Source organism: Dipodomys merriami, unplaced genomic scaffold (assembly GCF_024711535.1).
Source record: "Dipodomys merriami isolate MVZ:Mamm:240054 unplaced genomic scaffold, mDipMer1.0.p SCAF_3, whole genome shotgun sequence".
In the NCBI taxonomy this organism is placed as follows: Eukaryota; Metazoa; Chordata; class Mammalia; order Rodentia; family Heteromyidae; genus Dipodomys; species Dipodomys merriami.
Window position 1 is genome coordinate 11,995,043 of NW_027204492.1, and position 23,271 is coordinate 12,018,313.

The window sequence follows — 23,271 nt, forward strand, 5'->3', positions numbered from 1 at the left end:
GTGGTGCTGGGGAATTGAACCCAGGGCCTCAGGCATGCAAGGCAAGCACTTTACCACTGAGCCACCTTCCCAGCCCCAACTGAGAGATTCTTATCTCCAACTAACCTGCAAAAAGCCAGAGGTGGAAGTTTGGCTCAAATGGTAGATTACCAGCTTTGAGAAAAAAAAAATACTAAAGGGCAGTAATCAGGCCAAGTACAAGCTCCAGAACTGGTGCGTACATGCACACACACGCGTGCACGCACAGGCATACACATACACACACATACATAATGGATGCAGTGAAAGCTGACAATGAATGAGGAAACATTCAAGATGGTTTGTAAATGCAGGGCAGGCTCCATTCCCCTTTTTCATTCCCTGGGGTGCATTCATCTAAATTGGGCCATTGAGAGAGAAAGATAAGGCCCTCCTGAAATCTGATGGAGATGTTCATGTGAAGATGTTGGTTTCCTTTGTGTTTCTTCCTCCCATTTGAATTTGACTTAGAAGGGAGACATAGCTTCCTTTTATTTGTGCCAAGCATAAGCCTTGAACTCAGGATCTGGGCAATGTCTCTAAGCATTTTTACTCAAGGGTATTTGAGCCACAGCTCCTTTTGTGGCAGTTTGTGATAGCTCATTGGAGATAACTATTATGGACTTTCCCACTTCTAACTGTGATTCTCAGATCTCAGCCTCCTCAGTAGTTAGGATTACAGGCATGAGCTACCAGCACCTGGCTGACTTAGCTTCCTTTTGCCTATCAAAAACATGTTGAGGGGCTGGGAAGGTGGCTCAGTGGTACAGCGCTTGCCTTGCATGCATGAGGCCCTGGGTTCGATTCCTCAGCACCACATAAGCAAAAAGAAAAAAGCCGGAAGTGGCGCTGTGGCTCAAGTGGTAGAGCGCTAGCCTTGAGCTGAAGAGCTGAGGGACAGTGCCCAGGCCCAGAGTTCAGGCCCCACGACTGGACCCAAAAAAAAAAAACATGTTGATTCACCATACTGTCAGAGTTGTGTTTTATGAGCCAGTGCTCATCTCTGCACTTGCCAGTTTGCACAATGGCTAACAGCCCAACTTCAGATCTACTTGACTTGAGTCCTTTAATTCTATCTTTACTTTTTGGGTGTGCAGTTCTGGGAACATCAATTAACCTTGTTTTTGTCATTGAAGAAAGGGATATAACAGTTCCAGCATCACCAGATGTCTAAGAGACTTGAGTTTGTCATGGGAAGCAGCTGCCACAGAACCTAGTACCTAGTATGTGCTCAATAAATGGTCCTTAATGTCCACTCCCTTGGTGTCCTTCAGCTCCCTCATCTCCTTGCTTGTTTCCCAATGTAGCTCTCAGTACATTAGCTTCTTTATCATCAAAGGCCTCAGTGGACATTCCTAGGTACAGGAGGCATAGGAAGCACAATTCACAGAAAGTAGCTAGTTCTTTCAAATCCATCACTAACATTCGAAGTGAAGATAGAATAAAACAAGAGATAAACACTGATTTGTGCGCTATGGTTAGACACAAAAATTTACAGAGGTAACATGCTAGAGTTAAATTCACCTGTAAATTTATATTCAACACCACCTACGCTTGTGGTGATGTAAATATCTTGGTGGAATCCTCAGTTACAGACATTGGTCATAAAGCTTCAGTGCTGGGGGAGGGCAGGAAGAATGGTAAAATTGGCAGATGGAGCCATGAGGTAGCAGTGAGCAAGGTAAGATAAAATGAACAAATGGAGAAGAGGAGGAGAATGCAGTCAAGAACCCAATGTATCTCCTACAACATTAAAAAGAGTGAGGAAAGGGGAGGGATGAGTGAGAATGATGAAAGGGATGACACTGACCAAATATATTATTTTTATGAACTATTTTGTTAACTGGCAACTCCTTTGTACAACTACTTAAAGATAATTTTTAGAAAACCAAAAATAAGACTACAAGCTATATGTGTGTGTGTGTGTGTGTGTGTGTGTGTGTGTGTGTGTGTGTGTGTGTGTATCATGTGACCTAAGAGTGAAACAATAGTTTCACATGTGTTAATCAGGAAGTATATTATTAGATACCAGACCACAAAGTGGCCAATTACTTTAGCAGGTAGGATTATCTCTCATCTCTTCCATCTCCTACTCACCTCTGTGCTTCCATGGTGCCTTGTATACAGTTATATTGCTCTATTGCACACTGTGACTCAGGACATGGTGCTCAAGGAAGGCTTCATGGATGGCAAGGGCCATAGTTCCACGTAGAAAGAGGTGAAAGAATTGGTTAAGATAAAGGGAAACAGAGCATTCCTGATGGAGTTCCTGGGATATTGCATAGGCTTCCAGCCAGAAATATGCAAGGCATGTTAGTAATGGACAGTTAGAGGGAAGTGTAAGGCAGTTCTATTGGATCAGTAGAAACAAAGAATTTGCAACCCAGATTGTGCAATGCAATGACAAAATTGTCCCCCAGTAGCCAAGCACTCATGGAAACTGTGTTCTACCAAAAGGTTGGGGTGGGGGAGAATTGCAATTAGCCAAGAGAAAGAGGTTCTTTCTCAAATCATTCCTAGGCTTTCCATGCCAATTAAAAACATATGGCCCTGGCAAAGGATTCTGCTTTATTTGTATCTATGGATGATCATCTTTCTTGCCACAACTAGCTAGAGAAAAGGCAAAAAAGGCAGCTTTACTGTCTGATGGAGTAATCATTAGCTAATGCTGCCATCTCCAGGAACCTGCCTGCTAATGACCAGCACATAGCAGCCCTGCCTCTCACTGGCTGCCCAGGCAAATTTCTCCCTGCCAGCTCCTCAGTTCTACTAGCTTGGCTCTGTTTCTCCAGGTTGAAATTTGACGAGGCAGCTTGTAGGAGGTAGAAACCGCTCCAGGCTTCCAGAATCCATGACTTCCAGTTGCCTTCCCCTTTCTGTGGTCCAATAGGGATATGTAGAAGAGGATGACAACTCCTTTGATTTAGTTTTCTGAGCAATCATTAACAAAACAGTGGGTGCAATAGTATTCAAGATCAAGGTATTGGCAGGTTTTCTGCCTGTAGTCTCTCTCCTTGGCTTATAGGTTACTTCCTTTTCTCTTTGTCCTTTCTATGTGGACTTTCCTATGTGCAGATGCCTGATGTCTCCTGTGAACCCTGATCTCCTCTTCTTAGAATGACATGCAGTCAAATTAAGCCTACCTTACTGGCCTCATTTTAATCCAATAACTTCTATGAAGGCTCAATCTGCACAGTGAGTAGCATCTAGAGGAAAGGAGCCTTGGCATGTCAACATATGAATTTGCTTCAGAGAGCAAATGCAATTCAACCCATTACAGTCTACATGCATTTCAGAGAATACCCCAATTCTTTGTTCCTGTGAGCGTTCGTTTCTCCATTACTAGACTACATGTGCTAGAACCACTATCTTAGAGATATTGTCTAGAAATAAATGAGTTGATGAAACATTGCTAAATAATTTAGAAAATAAATGTGAATCTGTAATCAGTGGTGGCAAATGGGTTTTCATTGTGCAAGGTGATTTCTTATTGGGAGAATAAACTAATGTAGCACTTTTATTATCAAGTTTGAACTTGCTATATATTTTCATTTATCAAATAAACATTCATATATGCTATGTGTTATTCTAGCTGAGCACATTAAACCATATTTTCTAATTAGCTCTTATTGTGATGTTCAATGTGCACACCACAAGAAATTGTTGGTGCTTGCAATATAAAATTCAGAATTAATACTGACCTTAAGCATTCTTATACTTGTAAGAATCTGAACGATTTAACTCATTATAATGCAATTCTCTGGTTTGTTGGTTGGATGCATGATGAACTTCTAGTAGAACACAGATGAAGGTTTCCAAGACCACACCTCAGGTGAATTGATTCACCAAAAGGACTTATAAGACATAGTATATACCAGTTGCCAGTGGTTATGATTTATTACAGCCAGTGGATAAAAGCAAATTAGAGGGAAAATTTGCAAGAGGAGGAGTCTTCAGAAAACTAGGAGCAAGCTTCCAAGAATTCTCTCCAAGGGCTGTCACAAAACATATACAGATTCTTCCTAGCAACAAATGTGATAACACACGGGAAATGTTAACTATCAGGGAATCCTATATGAGCCAAGGCTAGCCACACTGATACCCTCTGCCTTGTGTGCACCAAAATTCTAACTGACCAGAAAGAAAATGGATAAGTCTTTAGGTCTTTAGCATTAACCACATTGTTGGTGCCATATTCGGCCACATTTCTCAATCTCTCTCTCTCTCTCTCTCTCTCTCTCTCTCTCTCTCTCTCTCTCTCTCTCTCTCTCTCTCTCTCTCTCTCTCTCTCTCTCTCTCTCTCTCTCACACACACACACACACACACACACAGACAATATACTGGAGCTTAATCTGAAGGTTTACATTAAGCAAAAACTCTTATCACCTGAGCCACATCCCACCTCTCAGTCATTTGGCGTTTAGCTTGGTTTTTAGGTTTGGTCTAGCATAGGCTGGCCAAGATTATGATCCTCCTACCTACCTCTGCTTCCTGAGTAGTTGGGCCACATACATGCACTCATAGTCCTAGTAAGCCACTTTGATCATTTGGCAAAGGCTTCATATTAATATAAGGTAATTTTACTGACAAGTCATCATCAACATTTTCCCAACAATCTACCATCAACATTTACATATATTTAACACCCTCCCTGATTAGAAGAAACAAAAAACTGCAACTACGCCTTTATGTTAATAACCTAATGCTAACATATTAAAGGCTGATGAAGTAGACATAAGAAAAACCATTTGATGATGCTTTGATTAGAGACCGGACAGTTCTGTCAGCTGTTAAGTCCCAAGATCAGAAATCCATTTAAGTGTTGGCAGCTTGATTTTATTGTTGTCATTGATAACAAGAGTGAGGAATAACCCGTTAGCTTTGTCGAGAGCTAGAAGACGCAGCCACCCGAGGAAACAGATTAATCAGCTTTAGTCCAACAAAAGACAACGATTAGAAGCCTGCATCTAATCAATTCTGATTAAGTCTACAAGGAAGCTACTATTTACTAAACGGATCAATTCTTGTTAACTGCTTACTGTAGTCAGCCAGGCCTTATCTCAAGCATGTCTCTATCTTATAGTACTCAGAGGGCTTCCAGCTTAATAGGACTTTTCACTAAAGAAAAATTTACTTTCATAGATTAAGTCTTCGATTCAAACAATGTTCAAATTTGGCTACAGAAAAGAAAATGGTTGAGATGATTATAGAATTCATATACCCACCACAAAGGTTCTAGTAATCTTAGATTTTAGCATTGCTTATTTTCAGTTGAATTAGGTACGCTATCATACAAATAGAGCAGGCACTTGATAATCAGCTACATCCTGATAGCTATACTCTAAAAATGCAAAATATAGCTCAAAGCCATGAAAATAGGCAACCACTTCTCCAACAGTGACTTCATTTCTATCAATACAATAAGTTCTTATGTATTTACCCTATTTTCATCTGATACATGAAGCAAGTACTTCTCTTTGCTGCAGATATTTTCTATTGCTGGGATAAATGCCTGAAATACCTTTAAAAAGGAAGACCTTGCTTTTGTTCATGGATTCAGAGGTTTAGATCTGTGGTTGACTGGTTTTCTTTTGGCCTTCAGTAAAGCAGAGTGTCATGGCTGGAGGGCACGTTTCAACACGGCTGCTTAACTCAAGGTAGAAGGAAGCAGAAAAGAGAAACAAGCTAGTCCTGATGAAAAAGTGGATCTTTCTAGGTCACTTTTCTGGTGTTCTACTTCCAGTAATGCTTTCATTTTATGAATCCATCCAGGGATTAATCCATTGATTAGCTCACAGCCCTCATGATTTAATCATCTCTAAAAATGTCTTTATAGATACACCCAGAGGCATGCTTTATTAATCTCCTAGGTGTCTCTAAATACAATCAAGTTGCCAATGAAGATTGATCATTATAGTAGCTAAGAAACATCAAGGAAAAGACTCCTCAGCATTTAGCTCTAGGAAATGCCAGAAATTCAAGATATGGTAACATACAAATTAGATAACTATTTCTATTCCTTAGTGCCCAGAACCATACCTGGGATCAAGTGTGTTCTCAATAACTATCTCACGAATAGCCAGATACAGGTGGCATAAATATGCAGTTACCATAACTATTCATGAGGCTAGGAGCAGAAGGTTATCTTGGACAGAAAAGTTCATGGGAAACAACTGTGAAAACAAACAGTATAAAACAAGGTTTGAGGTGTGGCTCAAGTGGTAAAGTGCTAGCCTAGTAAGCACAATGTACTGAGTTCAAAATCCAGTACAGGGCAAAAAAAAGAACTCTGGTAAATAAATGGCTGGATTAAACACATAAACACACTTTAGTACTTCGCAAGTATGTGAAAAATGAAGCTAATTTGCAATACGGCCAGTTACCTAGGTACATATTTCACTTTTTTTTAGCCATTAAAAAAATCATCAATCAAAATGAGTTATGGAAGGTGCTGATTTGAACACAGATAACTCGGATTTTTTCCTGACAATGAGAAATTGCTCAGAGGATAAATGTCTGGAAAATAAATGGCTCACAAAAATATATTTTAGATTAAATTCATGCTCTGTGCTTTGGTTGAAACAATGGGAAGGGTTTGTGTACCTCATGGCAGTATAAAATGTAGTCTAGGCTTAGGGAATAGACAATATTAAATAGTAGTAGACGATCTGAGCTAGTGAGAATTCTTTCACCACGTCCTGCCATCTATAGCGTTTCTGATCATACCCTCTACCTGAACATGCACATTCATTTGTGAATAAATTTTGCATGTGTCCATCTACTAGCATATTTTATACTTTATATTACGTATGTACACAATCATATAAATGTTAAAGGATGAGAAAAAATAAGCATGATTAAAATGCCAGTATGCTTTTTTTTAACATTATCTTATTTCTGTGGTGCATGTATCTCACCTGGCATACTCTTTTGTAGATTAGATTATGGTCCATTGCAGAACCCAATTATTATTTGTTGTATTATTAAAGGGTTCCAGTGCTAATCCTGCGACTGACTATTCAAATAAGCCATAATAGCTTCTACTATTTATAGTCTCAACACTTGTTTTGTCATCTGAAAAATTGGGTAACTAACAATAGCTTTGTTGATGCATTGGTGTTGTCAAAAATAACATACTGAGGGTAGGTAGTTATTGATGTAATATTGATGATTGTAATAATCATAAAATGACCAAATTCTCTGATTTGAGGAAGAAATGACGTAGGGTCTGTCTTCATTGAACAATTACTTTTCATCATTGAGCCTCCTCATATATTCTAAATGATATCAATTCCCTATTGGAAATTTTGTTCCAGCTTATGAATGTAATTTTCTTGTATAGGAAGAGAAACCAAAACCAAAAGAGAAGAGATTCCTATTCTTTTATACATGTCTCAAAAACAGTGGTTCCTTTCCAAAATTATCTACTAAAATTAGAGAAAATGGTATAAAAGCAAGACCAAGGGACAGTTTGAGAAGTTAAAAGGTGGAATCTTCTTACGTTCTAACCCCCATCTCATCAACTATAACACTTAGAATGACCTCCCACACACCTACCCACTCCTTCAGAAGAGCATGGAAATTCTGAACATAGTCATCTTAATCTAAGGCAAAAATGAAGCCAGGAAAAATTCTTTGGTGGCCCACATTTCTCTTCTGTCCACTAGGGGCCAGGTTCTACTAATCTGTAGAATCATGCATATAGGTTGCCAAAAGGCTAATAGAGGGTGAAGAGATAGAGAGAAAAGCATTAACTTCCTCATTTTCTTTTCTTCCCTCAGTACACTGTACCCCTACCTGTCAGCAAGAATACCTGTTACCAAAGTTGTCCCAGGTCCTCTGATTAACATCCACCAAATATAGCATGAACTTAACCTCTCCAGAACACCACCTTTGAAGTCTCAAGCAGTTCCTTTTTCCTTTCTGAAACTCTCTCTTCCTTTAGTTTCTGTGACACTACTATTTCCTAGTATGTACTTTTTAACTCTTCTCTCTGGATAACAAGTATTGGAATTTCTCTTGGTTTTATCATCAGCCTTCCCATCTTGATGTACCTATTCTTCTAATAGCACAATGTCCCTCTCTCATCTATCAATACCCTCTAAGACGATAATTACCATTTTTTTAAATCTGATTTTCCTTTCATTAAGATTCTATTCCCATTTTAAACTTTTTTTGAACCATAGTTGAAAACATGCTATCTGATATATCCTCTAAAAATTTTAGGTGTAACTCAGAATTATGAATCAGAAGCACAATGATGGACAGTACATTTCCATGTGTAAAGTATTCCTGGTACATCAACATTTTCAAGCAATGTATAATTTTATAACTTTGAGCTGTTCTCTTGCCCTCTGGGAGGAGTTATTTTAAAAAGAAATGGTAGGCCAGGTGCTAGTGGCTTATGCTTATAATCCTAACTACTCAGGAGGCTGAGCTCTGAGGCTTGTGGTTCAAAGCCAGCCAGGGAGAAAAGTTTGTGAGCCTCTTATCTCCAATTAACCACCTGAAAACCGGAAGTGACGCTGTGGCTGGACGTGGTAGAGTGTCACCCTTGAGCAAAAGAGTTCAGGGACAGCACCCAGGCCCCAAGTTCAAGCCTCATGACCGACAAAAGTAAATAAATACATAAAAGTAAAAAAATAAAAGTAAAAAATAAAAGTAATGGTAAACTTGTATACAGTTTATAAGAAATAATTACTATATTAGTTTTCTAGGAGCACCATAACAAAGGGAGGCTGAAACAAAACAAAGTCATTTTTTCATAGTTCTGAAGGCTAAAAGCACAAAGTGAATTTGTTATAGGGGTAGGTTTCTTGTGAGGTGTGCGTTCCTGGCCATTAAATGATCTCCTTGCTGTTTCCTCCTACAGCCTTTCCTGTACATAAGCATAGCAAGAGAGTAATCCCTAATGGTCCCTTCTTTTATACAAACACCATTCTACCTGCTGAGGAGCCTGCTTGTGGCCTCATTGAACCTTAGTTATCTCCCTCAAATCCCTATCTCCAACCAGTTTTCATGAAGGATAAGAGCCTCAACGTATGCATTTAGGAGGCACAATTCAGTCCATAGAATAAGTGTACATCCCAGTGAGTTAACTTAGTGAGTGGCAGTTACTTTATGTGTCAAAGAGAGGGAGCTAGTGGTACTGGAACTGTACAGGGACGATTGGATGCCCAGAGAACCTTTAGGTTTCAAAAATGATAATTGAGTTCTCTCCCTTTCTACCTCAGACTCCCTCAAATCTTAGAATCACTGTATACACCCAGAAGTTCTATCTCTGTAGAAAGAGTGAATTGCTTTCTTCAAGAACGCCAATGATACCACTTCCTAGGTCCTAGGCATCCAAGACCTCCACAGGAACCCTAGCCTGGAAACTAGAACTATTAGAAACATTGGAGTTTGACCCCATCCTAATGTGATTATGTGATACATGGTTGAGAACACAGGGTCCATCTGGGATTAAGACCTTTGGGAGATCACTACAGAGCCACATTCCTGAGTTATTAGTTCAAACATTCCTGGCTAAAAGAAGCCCTATGCTTAGATGTTATTGGTCTGAAATGCCTTGATTTTTCACCAGCTACTATTATTAAGAGATATTAAGTAGTTATTATTAGGATTAAAGATTCTGGGGCAAATTAGTATATTTAAGTTTGAGTTTCTCAAACTTAAATTGATTTGATTAAATTGAATTGATTTATTTTCTGTAGGCTCTCATCAACCCTTGGACAAGTGTAATGGATAAAACGGATTACTAAGAGAGGGGTACAATATACAAACTTTACAAACGTTACTGGTCACAGGCTCTTTTCAAAGAATCTTGAAAGGACTTGTATTCTCTAGGAATACTAAATCTGGAAGAGTTCTATAAAATGCCATTGTTTTTGGCTGCAATGTGAGTCAAAAAATTCATCTCGGTCTGGCACATAACCTAATGTTATTTGGCATCCTATCATGGCTGGGCCAGTGCTGGACCACGTTCCTCTGTTTACCTGTTCTTTGACTTACCTAGAACTTCTGCAAGATTCTGCTGCCAGCCTTGTTCTAGGTTCGTGATTTCTAGTGCGACCTGGCAATCTATGCAGACCAGGCCCATGAGACTACGAGAACCTGGACAGTTTCTGACTGTGTCTGTCTGAGGTGCTTATATTGTCTTGGTCAGGAAAGGAACAAACAGATGAAATCACCAGATACCTTTCTAATAGAAGTTATCTCTTTAGCCCAGGGTACAATATGCAGACGAGATACTAAGGAAATTGTGTGCTGGCCATCTTAAGAAAGACCAATTTCCCTATGTACACTGGCCAAGAAGACAAAAGAAACTGGTGTTTCTCAATTACTTACTATATATCCTAGTAGATACTTCGCATAATTATCTGAGATACATTTAACATCCACTAGAAAGGGGAGGAGAATATAGCACAAAAAGATGAAGAACAGACCCACAAATTATATTAATATCCAAATGCTTATAAAAAGTAGAATGCATATACCGTCAGTGGTAAGAAGTGTCCCTCCTGTCTAAATTTATTTTCAGGCAGAATAGTAAAATTTAGAGATAGTGTTTCCATGCTTTAGTAGAGTCTTCAGAGGAAATCTACAACTCCTGTCCCATTCTACATGGTTTGACACTTGGAAATAAACATCTCTAGTTCTGTGTGAAACAGGAACTTAATTATCTTCCTCACCAACCAATTCTATCTTATCTACTGTGTGGGAAACTATTCATGTATATTGTGTGTGAATGCTGGTATGAGAGCTTGACCTCAGGATCTCAACGTCTCACATAGCTTTTTCCATTCACTTCTGGTATTGCTTGAGCTACACCTCCACTTCCTTCTTTTTGCTGATTAATTGGAGATAGAGTCTCTGGGATTTGTCTGCCTGTGCTGGCTTCAAACTTCAATCCTCAGATCTCAGCCTCCTGAATAACTAGGATTACCGGTGTGAGCACCAGTGCACAGCAGTCAACAATAAATGCTCAGTTCAACCATCACACGCCTGTCTTGTTCCTTTTCACTTCCTATTCATTTGACCTTTAGTCATGGGATGTCAGCCTTACATTTTCTTTTCATGTATTTGTTTATTGATTGATTGGTATAGTTATCATCAACATGTTATACTGTGCTTAAATGGCTTTAATTCAACATATGAGTTTGACAGTATAATCAGCATCACCCCTTTCACCATTCTTCCCCATCTCTCCCAACCCCACTCCTCCCCTCAGGTTTCCTAGTTCCATTTTTACATATGTGCATTGAACACTATGACTGTGTTTTGTCACCCTTCTGCTCTCTATTCATATACCCCACCCTGGGCCTCATCTCGTACCTCACCCCCAAAAGCCCATCTTCCTGCTTCATGGTTTTCAGTTTGTAAGTTAGTAGTTCAAAGGAGCTACACAATTGCTATCCTGTCTTGCTTATATCATACTCTAATGTCTGTAAATGTGAACATATAGATTTATAATTTATATCTAACTTCCACATATGAGAGAAAATATGTGCATTCTCTCTCTAAGCCTGACTTACTTCACTTAGCATAACTTTTTCCAGTTCCATCCTGAAAATGGCATATCATCATTCTTCCTGAGAGGTGAGTAAAGTTCTATTTTACACACACACACACCCTCACACCCCTCCCACATATATAAAATATTTTCTTGACCTTTTATCCACTGAAAGGCATCTAATCTACATACAGTGTGGCATTTCCTAAGATGGCACTGATTGCTTTCCACAGGTGCCACTGAGCTCTGTACCAGATCTTGACCAGTAAGAACAGGAGCCTATTCATTTCTGTATCCTAGGCATTCACAACAGGCCTAGTGTTTAACACGCACAGATAACTCTCCTTAATCAAACCATTAGAAGGGTATTTCTCTAAATTAGGGGATGTATTTGAAATGAATTTTTAAATTAGCCTAGTTAATGTTCAAAGTAAATGAAGAAAGAGGACAGAAATTTGACTTTGTCCTTATCCTTATAAGATATTAATGGTAAAAACTGAATGTTGAATTTCTTTCTCAATATAACTTGTAAGGGGATTAAAAATTGTTAGGAAGAGGATTGATGCACTGCAGGCAGGGCTTTAGCAAGCCATTGAAATATGCTGTTTCTCCACCAGGGGGTACTGTAAACACAAAAGAAGCCATGAATTTGTTTTTCCTCAGAGCAAGGGAACTGCAGAAAAGAAGTAACTTTTCTCTGCATTGCGTATTGTTGTACGAGGAATAAATAACCCTGTCTTGAGGTTAAAAATTATGGATTCCTTACTGCTAACACACACACACACACACAAACACACACACACACACACACACACACACACACACACACACACACACACACACACACACACACACACACACACACACACACACACACACACACACACACACACACACACACACACACCAGGCTGAGGCACTAAGTTAAAGGTGTATGATTTGTGGTATGTATAGAATTCTTTCCTCCACTGACTAAGGCATTATGTACTACTGTGTCCAAAACAAAGTTGAGTGGAATAAAAACATGTTACATTGTTTTTAACCTTATCTTAGAAGACTTTTCCAGGCATCATAGATGGACATTGGCCAGTTTTTGTCTGTTATAGTCTATACACGCAATAGAGTATATACATGCAGTGATGCCAGCTGTGACCCCCTAGCTGATGCTTGTTTTTTCTTTAAAAGACCCTAGTGCAGAGCATACATGACACAGTTAATGTTGAGAGAAGTTGTAGCTGGTGAAAGCAATGACTTAGATAAATCAAATCTTCAATTCCTTGCCTGTGTTTTCTTCCTTCCACATATAGCATTTATTTCTCAGAGTCTCAGTAATATTTTGAACTGTATTAATTTCTTTAGAATTGTCATTTAGCTGGTGGGTTGTACTGTATATGCATGTTGGGTTTTCCTTATTTGTAACCTCTGCATATGGCAGAGATCCTAGTACATTTTAAGGACTCAGTTAATGCCGGTAGATGGCTTGCTTATTGATCTGTTTTCACAAAAATGCTGCCAAAAAATGTCAGAAAGGATAATGATGATATTCGGGAGGAGACAAGTGAATGGACAAAAATTGACTAAGGGTAAGAAAAGAGGTCTAACTTCCATTGATGGCTCACAGGTACCCTGCATTGTACTGAAAGCTTCATATGAGTATCTAATTTAATTATCAAGTAGGCTAATGATGAGATGATCATAATCCAATCCTCCCTCCTATCACTTGCTTTTTAAAAATACAGTTGTGGCTTTCATATGGAAATAAAGTAGATCGTGTCTTTCTTACCTCAAGGCCTCAGTAGTACAGCCTGAGATTTGAGCTGAGACCAGAGGAAGCAATGGGCTGTTTTTGATATTCCTGTGGTGGATAGGGTCTACATGTTTATCTTTGATCTGTTTGCCCTCAGAAAAGATAAGAGAGAGGTGTAGCTCCTGGTAGTTGATGGCAATGCATAATTCTCATCTTCTGACTGAAGGGGAGTGGGGATTCCTTTTCCTCCTGGCTCTTGTTAGTACTACAGGAAGAGAAGCCTTTGTGTAGTCTGGATAGAATCAGAGCAATGGGGTTTGACGGAGAACACTTAAGGGAGGAAGAGAGACAGAATCATGAAAAGTCTGGGTTAGGAGAAACTCTCAAAAGCAATCTTTGGAAACTCCTAATAATACTTTGGCCAGTTGCTAGCCGTGTGGCCTACCATGAGAAACTTCACCTCTTCCAGAAATGATGCTGTGGTTCAAGGTGGTAGAGTACTAGCCTTGAGCACAAAAGGTCAGGAACCGTGCCCAGGCCTGTCAACATCCCCAGCCAGAGTGCTACACCTGTTACAATAATGAAGCTACATGGATACCTCATTATCACCCAAGTCCATAATTTGTATGTGGATTCACTGTTGGGGTTTGGGAACTTGACACATGTATAAGGACATGCACATATCCACCATCAGAGTTTTACAGCTCAAAATCTCCTATGTGCTCTACCTATTCCTCCCTTCCTCCTTTCAACTCCTAGCAATCACTGATACGTCTATTGTCCTCTTACCTGTGGCCATCAGAACATCATAGAGTTAGAGTCGCATACCATGTAGCCTGATCATGTTCACTTCTGTTTTGTTTCTTCATGCACATTTATTGTTATTAGAAAGGTGATGTCCCGAGGGGTTACAGTTATATAAGACATTCACTTCTTTTACTAAGTAATATATGTATACTTTTCCTTCATGCCTTGTCTGAGTTTGCTAGCTTGGTTTACACTGAATACTGTTCCATTGTCTAGATTACCACAGTTTATGTATCCATTCATGACAACTTGCTTATTTCCAAATTTTGGCAGTTATACAGGAAGGAGTTGTAGACATTACCTTTCAAGTTATTTGAATGTAATACTTTTTTGTGGGTGCTGGGACTAGGGCTTGAACTCTGGGCCTGGGTGCTGTCTCTTAGCATTTCTGCTCAGGACTGGCATTCTGTGCTTGAGCCATAGCTCCACTTCTGGCTTTTTGGTGGTTAAGTGGAGATAAGAGTCTCTGAGATTTTCCAGATAGTGCTGAGTTCAAACTTCAATCCTCAGATCCAAGCCTCCTGAGGTATATAGGATTAACAAGCAGGAGCCACAGGCTTTTAAATGAAATACATATCTCTGTCCTTGCTAACATAAATCCCCCCTTCCTATTTCAACTTCCTGAGAGGAGGGATTAGTATCGCCAAGATGTCTAATTTGTAGGAAAATACTGTGATAATTAACCTAGAAACTGTGTTGGCACCGTAAGTAAACAATGTCCTAGCAAATCTGTTCACATGAGCATCTGAAGACATTCTCAAACAATTCAGCTATCAAGGGGACCAGGAGACAGAGCTTTACATTCTAATGGGAAATGATTAAATCTCAGGCCTTATTGCCTTTGATGTGTCTGGGCTAGAAGAAGAGGGCAGAGTATTGATTGAGGCCTCCAGGAAGGCAGGAAGCTTACTGGGGCTGCTTGACCACAGAGCAATGACTGCTTGATGCTCTGCAACCTCTTGGACTGGGATTAAAGGCCATTCACCAGAGAGTTAACTAGATTTGTCAGGAGCTGTTTACTTGGAGATTGCCTGTAGGGACAGATGATGCATTTTGACTTCAGAAGGGGTACTATTGGTCAATTGATTGGGGGAGGGGAGGAGGTAGAGGGGAGAGGGCAAGGGAGGGAAGAGAGAGAAAGAGACAAAAGAGTTGGAAGAAGACCAGGAGGGGAAGGAAAGGTTGGGGAGGACAGAACTGGATGTTGATGACATAGGTGAGTGAAAGGTAAGTGACACAGCACTGAGTCCAGACATCAGTAGTGACTGTTGAGACTGAAACCACCATATGCAGTCATTTCACATATTGGCAAGTACAATATTTCATCCAAAACCTCTGATGCAATTTTTCTTTTTTCTTCGTCTTCTTTCTTTCTTTCTTTCTTTCTTTTAAAATCAAACCTGGGCCTTGAGTTCATGGCCTGGGCACTGCCCCTAAGCTACTTTTGGTCAACACTAGCACTCTAGCACTTGAGCCCTAGCACCAATTCCAGCCTTTTCTGTTTATGTGGTATTGAGGAATTGAACCCAGGGCTTCCTGCATGCTAGGCAAGCACTCTACCACTAAGACACCTTACCAGCCCATTCTGTGATTGTGTATTTCACACAAGTCTTAGTTTTTTAGCACCTTCACTGTTGGTTTATTGGTATTTGTCATACCTAGTTCTTTCCCTCTGGTCATGCACAGTCTGCTAAGAAAGAATCATTCCAACAGCTAGATTTAAGCACATTTAGTAATATGACCATAGAGGTTGCTGTTCGTTACTATGGTATCAAAGGTGGCACTACAGATGTGTGAAGCACCTGGCAGCAAACTCTTAGGGACTGTTGAAAGATTAATAAGGAGAAAAGGGAAGATCAGGAACAAGGAAGTACAGATGTGAAAGAACCATGGAACATTGGGGAAACTGAATGAGGCAGCATGGACATAGGGATAACACTCTGAACAAAGACGCTAGGTTGGTCCCAACCTGTAAACCCTGGTACTTTCTAAAGATTAAGGGTGCCATTGTTCTAAGGCTTATACATTGCAATAAAGCAATGATGAAATCATTGAAATACATCCCCATGGAAAACAGTGTAACAGTTGGGCACTGCCTTCCTCTTTGTGTTCCTGTTGCTTAGAGTCCTTCCATGTATCACACCATGTGAGTGAGAAGAACATGCCCAATGGCAATAAAGACATCCCCTTCCAAATCAAAAAGACTTTGGGAACCATGTTCACTGGCTTCATCACATTTTATTGCTCCAGATAGCCTTTGAAGACCAGCTGTGTTGAGGACTAGGCCAGCAGGAAGATGTGGTACAGGGGAAGGTAGAAAGGATGAGTTAGTCAAGTGGTAGTGGTTACTCTTGCAGTGAAATGAGAGGCAGCTGCAGAGGGACATGAAGGCCCTGGGAGGCTACAAATTCATTCAGGAAAAAGGAGAGAGCAGCAGAAATAAATTTCACCTACCTTGCAGTTTGGCTGTGTATCAGCCCCCATTTTGTTTATTTCGGTGCTGTCTAGACATCAAAAGATGGAGCTACTCACTTTTCTGATAGTCCTCTCCCCCCACCCCCAGCCCCTTGCAGCCCCATCAAAGCTAGGAGAATAATAAACTGGGGGCACAGTGGAAAGCCTAGGTCTCCTGATTAGACCTGATAAGACCACTCATATGGAGATGACTTAATCTTGTCCCTGGGGAAATGCCCTTTGGGGGCGGGGAGGGGGAGGAAAGAGCTCTTACATTGGCCAAGAGAGGCTGCCTGCATATTAGGGTATTCTATTTTTATTTGGAGGAAGTTGGCATCTCTCCTGTGTAAAGACTTCACTGAAGCTCAAATTCTTCCATTAGCCATTTTGGTTTGCAAACAGCTATCTGAGTCTATCTGTGTACTTGGTGACCTGAGCACTAACTATGTCTGGTCATTTAACAAATGGTCTTCTTGAGGGAGAGCACTGAGTGTATCATTTGCAGACTCTAGTGCAAAACAAAAGCATAGGGTCCTTTGTTTACACATTAGGAGATTTCAGAATAGTAGTAGCAAAGCATGAAACCAAGTGCAGAGCCCTTTACAGACCCTGTGCAGTTGCCTAGCTCATGCATTTGAGAAGTCAGCTCTACAGAGGAACAACTCTTGTGCTCTTCTGTGTTGTAAGGGATCCTGATCTTCAGATCCCTTGGCTGTGGATGGTTCCTGGGGAATAGGGGAGGGTGTTTGATGTCAGAGTACAGCAAATTTACTTCATTCTCTGCCTCCTGCTGAAATCTCATCTTTACAGCTAAACCAATTCTGCTGGAGGCTGCATCCCTCTGGGAGGGGCTAACATTTGCAGCTGTTGTCTGTTACACTCTTAGTGTTGGATGGAAAAGTGGAGACACAGAGCACAAGGCAATTTTGATTATGCAGAAAAGCTTAAAGCAAGATATGTAAGTTCATGGAATGCTTTTGAATATACATAATCTTACTTTCCATATAACTCTGAATATGGGTGATGGAGATCCATAAATATAGCTCCCTGTGGGTGTCAGTAATTCTTCAATATTCATTGATAGTGACAATATTCAGAATTTGAGACAGATTTCCCTTCACTCTGACTCAAGGGAAGTTTTCCCAGAGCCACACAGAAGGAGAATCCAATCTGTTCAATAGGAAAGACTCATTTGTTCCCGGAATAACTTGCATTTCCATTTCTATTTGCATTTTAAACCAAAATAGTGGATCTTCCATAAAGCAAAAATAAAAAGAATGACAATAAAGGTTTTCTCCTTTGCTTTAGAATTTTGATTTGCTCTTAACACCCTTGAGGGTAGCAATAACTTGCATAATACAATGCTGAAATTGTCCAGTTCTTGCTTTTCACTCTCATTAATAGAAATCCTCTTCATAGGCTGCTGACAGATTCTCTGAATTTTTAAGAAGAGATCTGGATATGAAAATGTACTTTTTTAGGTGAGGAACCAAAAGTTTTGGAAAAATTTGAACATTTTACAGGTAATTTTCAGAGGACTGAGTGACTGTAATTCTTGTAAATGTCTGTTTTGCTTGTAGCATTTTCTATTCATCAATAATTCAATTTCAAAATAAAAGACACATTTCTACAACCCCAAAGCTATTGGGGAGCCTTTCAGACTACAAGATTCCTGACCATAGGCGGAGCATCTACTAAAAAAGGCAGCTAACTCCAAAAGCTCTAATGTGTTGAGGGATCCTGTTACAGACCATTTTTTCGTAATTCTAGAAGGCAAAATAAAATTTTATGCTTGGAAATAATAAGTTTAAGCAAATAGTATGGGCAGAGCTTATATCTGCGCCTAAGCAGTGGTCTGATTACTGCCAGAACAATACTGCTACATGATGAATCATTAATGATCTGTGAGAGTCATAATGGTCTGTCACTAATGCCCATTAATGATCTCTCTATACCACGAGTATGGGCTTGATGTTTCTGGCCAGTACCTTGGAGAATACTTTAGATATGCCTTAAACTTTCTCTGATCTCCTCTCTGTGGCTGCTCCAAATGTAGACAACAATTGTCTGGGTAGGACCAGCTTATAAAGAAGCATGGCTTTGTTAAGGAAGTCCTATTCAGGTAAGATTCATTTAAGAGATATTTTTGAAGTAGATACATTGAAAAGCTTATGTGGGACATTAATGTTTTGTGAAATGGACAGATTTATGCCGGGGATCTTTCTGTTGTCTTTTGTCTTTCTGGATAGGAGAGGGGCTCTAAGTCCTCATTATTCTTTGGCGTTTGGCTGTTCAGCTTAGACTATTTGAGAAATGCATCCTTTCTTTAAGAGAAATGCATCCTTTCTTTAAGAGAAATGTAAACTACTGTTCTTGAAAAATGTATGTGTATATCAGACTATTTAAAACCCTATTTGTTTTTAGATAATAGTGTACTAGATGACTCAAGAGTGAGTTCCTACTTCTAGAGCTACATTAACTATACACCTGGCACAAAGCATGCATTTTTAACTTATAAAGAAGAAAAGAGAATAAGTCATGGTAATTAGCTTAAAGGAATATTTCCTTTGTGACAGATAACAAAGAGAAGGGGGAAAAAAGAGAAGGGGACAGAAAGCTGGGGAAAGGTGAACACAATCACACAGGATTTTTGAGAATCCTATTAGATGGACCTTTGGGGAAAGCACGGGGCATAGGCAATCCATAATGTCTAAGGGAAAATAGGAGTTGTGTTCCTCCATGACGGCAGGGAGATGCGGCAGACAGCTGAAGGAACCAACGCCCAAGAACCTCCAGCTTAAGGATAAACAAGCGCGGAGAGAAGGTGGCTGGAGCCGGTACCCACTTTGAAGGCTCTTTGAAAATAGGACAGGGGTTCTCTTGGAAGGCTTAAAATCACTCCAGTGGAGACTGTTTAATGGGAACTTTTAACACGTAACTATATGAAGACTGACATCATTTCTCGTACACTTTTTTTTTTGCCAATCTTTGTATTAGCTGAATAATATAAGTTCATCAGACAAACATTTATTGAAACCCTTCACACTGTCTTTATCATTGGATTTGAAAGGATTCCAAATAATACGAAGATCTTGAAATGTATTATTTGTGTAGAACATTTTGTCCAGATGAATGATTGTTCATTTGAATTTTTTTTCAAAATCATTTCCCTGCCACTTGAAACTGTTGACTACCACCTATCTGTTCATGTTAATTACTGGAATTAGCTTGAATATTTTATAGGGTCACCTGTACTTTGGGTGGTCCTAGAGCAACCCCCAAAAGGTTGATTGATCTCTCATGTCATATATGCACCATTCATTTGGTTATTTGGAGTTGAATTTCCCATGAAAATAAGAGAACAAGTCTCATTTCAAAGGTTAGGGCAATAAAGGTAACCATAATGATAAAAAATGAGTATAGAATTTGTGAAATTAGTTCAGCATTTGTCTATGTCTCTAATTAACGCACTAGAATTTTTACCTGCTCGAAGGGCGTCAGTTTATAATAATCCTTAAAAGAAAGAACTACAGGCACCATTATCGCTTAGTTCAGAATATAGTATATATGTCTGAAACATTTCTGCCTGACGCTGTGCTTGTAAAACAGTTGGGTAGAATATATGCATTAATAATGTGCTGAGTAAGGTCTGTGACACATGTAATTCTCGCTAAAAAAATATTGCATCGACATGTGCATCTATTAATTGGATATAGTCCTGTTGTCATCTAAGCTGTTGGGTTAGATTCAAGCACAAGCCAACTTTTTGCTTACAAAAGACTTCAGGATTGATTGATGAAATATTATACTTAGACATGTCCATTTTACTAGGCATACATCCTAGCTCCTTTGCAGAAATGAATGCAAGCTGTGAGATGGACAAGCAGTAAGTGGAGATGCTGCCATTGTTCACCTTTGGAAGGAATATGTATATAGCTTAGGCACTGAGTTTATGGCACAGTGCCAATGGTAGCAGGAGAAAGGCTTCTATAGTCAAAGAATGTCTAGTCTCAAGAAAGGTAATATATTTTATCTCTGCCCACCCCCCCCTCCAGAAAAACACTTTAAACTTCATACATACACGAGACTGCCTCCAGTCACTTCAGCCACAAGTTCTTCCCTGAACACCTCTCAAGGCAAGAGCTTCCTCCCTAAGTACATCATTCCCGTCCATCGGAGGCCTCTTGTTGGTCTTTAGGGAAACTGATAACCAGACCAATCCTGTGTTCTGCGCAATCCTTCACATCCTAAAGCCTTCATAGTCTTATTTAAGTTACAAAACCTGAGTTTTACTATGGTACCATTTTAGTCTTACTTCTAACATACCATATTTCTGCTCACTCCATTCTTAGGTTTTATCCTTACCTTACTGCATTCTGCTTGTCTTTATTTCTTGAGCATCACTAAATCCCTTCATGTTCTCTTCTGTTTCTCTTTGGTTACAGACGTTGTATTGGGTGGCCATTACCTGCCTAGTAATCCACATGTCATGTTGACTTAGCAATTCCAAAACAGAATACATGAAGACAGATTTCCCCCACCCCCCCCTTTCTCTGAAAGCAGTGAAAAACAATGTATTTTAATGCTTTCCTTAGCCATGGGCTCTTATGAAATGAAAAGTAAAGGTATTGTTTTTCAATCAGTAGTCCCTTAGTGCAGTTGATAGAGGTCAGATGTGTACTTCCAGATATTCATAGCTCACGTTTTCCACAACTCTTATTGTCACCTGGGCTAGAGATTGACAATTTTTTAAGTATCCAAAATGGCAGCATAGAACACTGAAAACTCTTTCAATATATTTTCTTTGTTGGTGTTATAAGTCAAAGCACAAAGGACTCTCATGTTTATCTTTAGGCCCATCTCATGGAAGGCTACATTTGCCTTTCACGATTTGCTTTAGAAACTGGAGGCTTTTGAATTGCAAATGATAACATTTCTTTGAATTTCACCAGGATCTCTGAGCATGGTCTCCAAGTTCAAGCATATCTCTATCTACAGTATGGTGTATCTTGCTTTATACAATAAAATTGTTTCAAACAATTCCATACAAACCAATTCCCATTTGAAATCCATGAGGGTTATCATAGGGGAAAAAGAAGTTTATTTTTTTTGAAACATTTCTATAAAATGAACATTTCCTGAATAATAAGCATCATAAGGGCGTTTAATATATCCATTGGGAATATTTAACCTGGAATGTTTTTGACATTCACCCATGTTTCTGTGTATGGTAGTGATAGATTAACTTTTAGTACAGAATAGTATTCAACTTTGCTTATTCATGCATTCAGAGACTGTTGGATTTTTTCCACTTTGGGCATTAATAAGTTAAGATGCTACAAGCATTTTTGTTTGTTTACAAATCCTCCTTGGACAACTGTTTTAATTTGTTTTGGAAAAACACCTACCAATGAAATTATTGGTTTATATATTTACCTAAAGCTACTATGAAACAAAATCCTCAAATGGCTCTACCATTCTACACCCCCACTCACACTAGCAATGTCTCAGCATTCTGATTAGTCTACTAGTCATCAACACTTGATGTTGTCCATTGCTCTCATTCTCTTCACCTTGTATGGATATAATGACATTCGTTTTGATTTAAATTTATTTCAGACTTATAAATATGTTAGAAACAATAGCAAGAAAGAAAAAACATTTGAGTCCTTATCTTGGGGTTCATTTCGCCTAACATCAACTTATCTGACCATTTCTGCTTGTCTCAGACATATACTAGTTATTGCAAATAAGGGAAACCATGGGACCGATGTTTCTTTGGGCCTGGCTTACTTCACTTAATATAATTTTTTCCAAGTCTTTCCACTTCCTAACCAATGGGGCAATGTCATTCTTTCTGATGGAAGCATAGAATTCCATTGTGTATATATACCACATTTTCTTAATCCATTGTTGCTTTGTATGTTCCTCCCCCATGGTATAACCCCTGTTTTCACTGTATTTGATGTTGGTATAATTTGTGCAGGGGAAGGGAAAAAACAAATGGTTTAAATAGGGATACAGGTGGACCCATTGCAACAATAAGATATACAAGACATGTCGAAAAACAAACTTTACACCTTTGGCACATCTGGGGGGAAGAGGGGGTAGATGGGAAGGGATGGGAAGGGGAAACAAAGGAGGAGGCAACAATGCTTGATAAGAAATGTACTCATTAACTTGCTCATGTAATTGTAACCCCTCTGTATGGTATTTTCACAATAAATGAAAAAAATATTTCAGCCTGATTACTAATGATGTTGGATACCGATTAAATATGCTTAGTATATCTGTATATCTCCTTTAGTGACGTATTTTTTTTCAAGTCCTTTGTCTGGTTTTCTTTGATTATTTAGTTGTCCACAACAGCTTTGAATTATTGTTTTAATTCTACAGTGTCTCCAGTAATATGCCCACTTGTTTAATTATATTAATTGTTTCTACAATAACAATTTGTAGTAGCAGCATGCTTTCCTTGATATGGATTACTAGTGGTTTCAAACTTTAACAATCTTGTCCAGGTACACTACCTTATGCCTGTAATGTCAGGTATTTGGAGGTGGAGATTGGAAGAATCATGGATGGAGGGCAATTCTGGCAAATAGCGAGAGTTTGCCTAAATAAATAAGCCAGGTATGGTGGAAAATACCTGTAATCCCACATATGTGAGAGACATAGAAGGATGCAAGCTACCCCATCTGAAAAGTAACTAAAAAGCAAAAAAGGGATAGG

General features: G+C 39.3%; 1 protein-coding gene across 3 annotated transcripts in view; it reads left to right on the top strand.

Moving 5' to 3' along the window:
- The window catches only part of Fgf13 (fibroblast growth factor 13), a 500,490-nt gene that overhangs the window by 369,647 nt on the left and 107,572 nt on the right, over positions 1–23,271 (top strand). Inside the window, exon 1 of one of the 3 annotated variants that reach the window (XM_070039646.1) lies at positions 18,499–18,661. The exons of the other annotated variants lie outside the window; for them this stretch is intronic. Coding sequence (XP_069895747.1) covers positions 18,634–18,661 — 28 coding nt within the window. The 5' untranslated portion in view covers positions 18,499–18,633. Of the gene's footprint in view, positions 1–18,498; positions 18,662–23,271 lie in introns of those variants that run through there. 3 annotated transcript variants of the gene reach the window in all.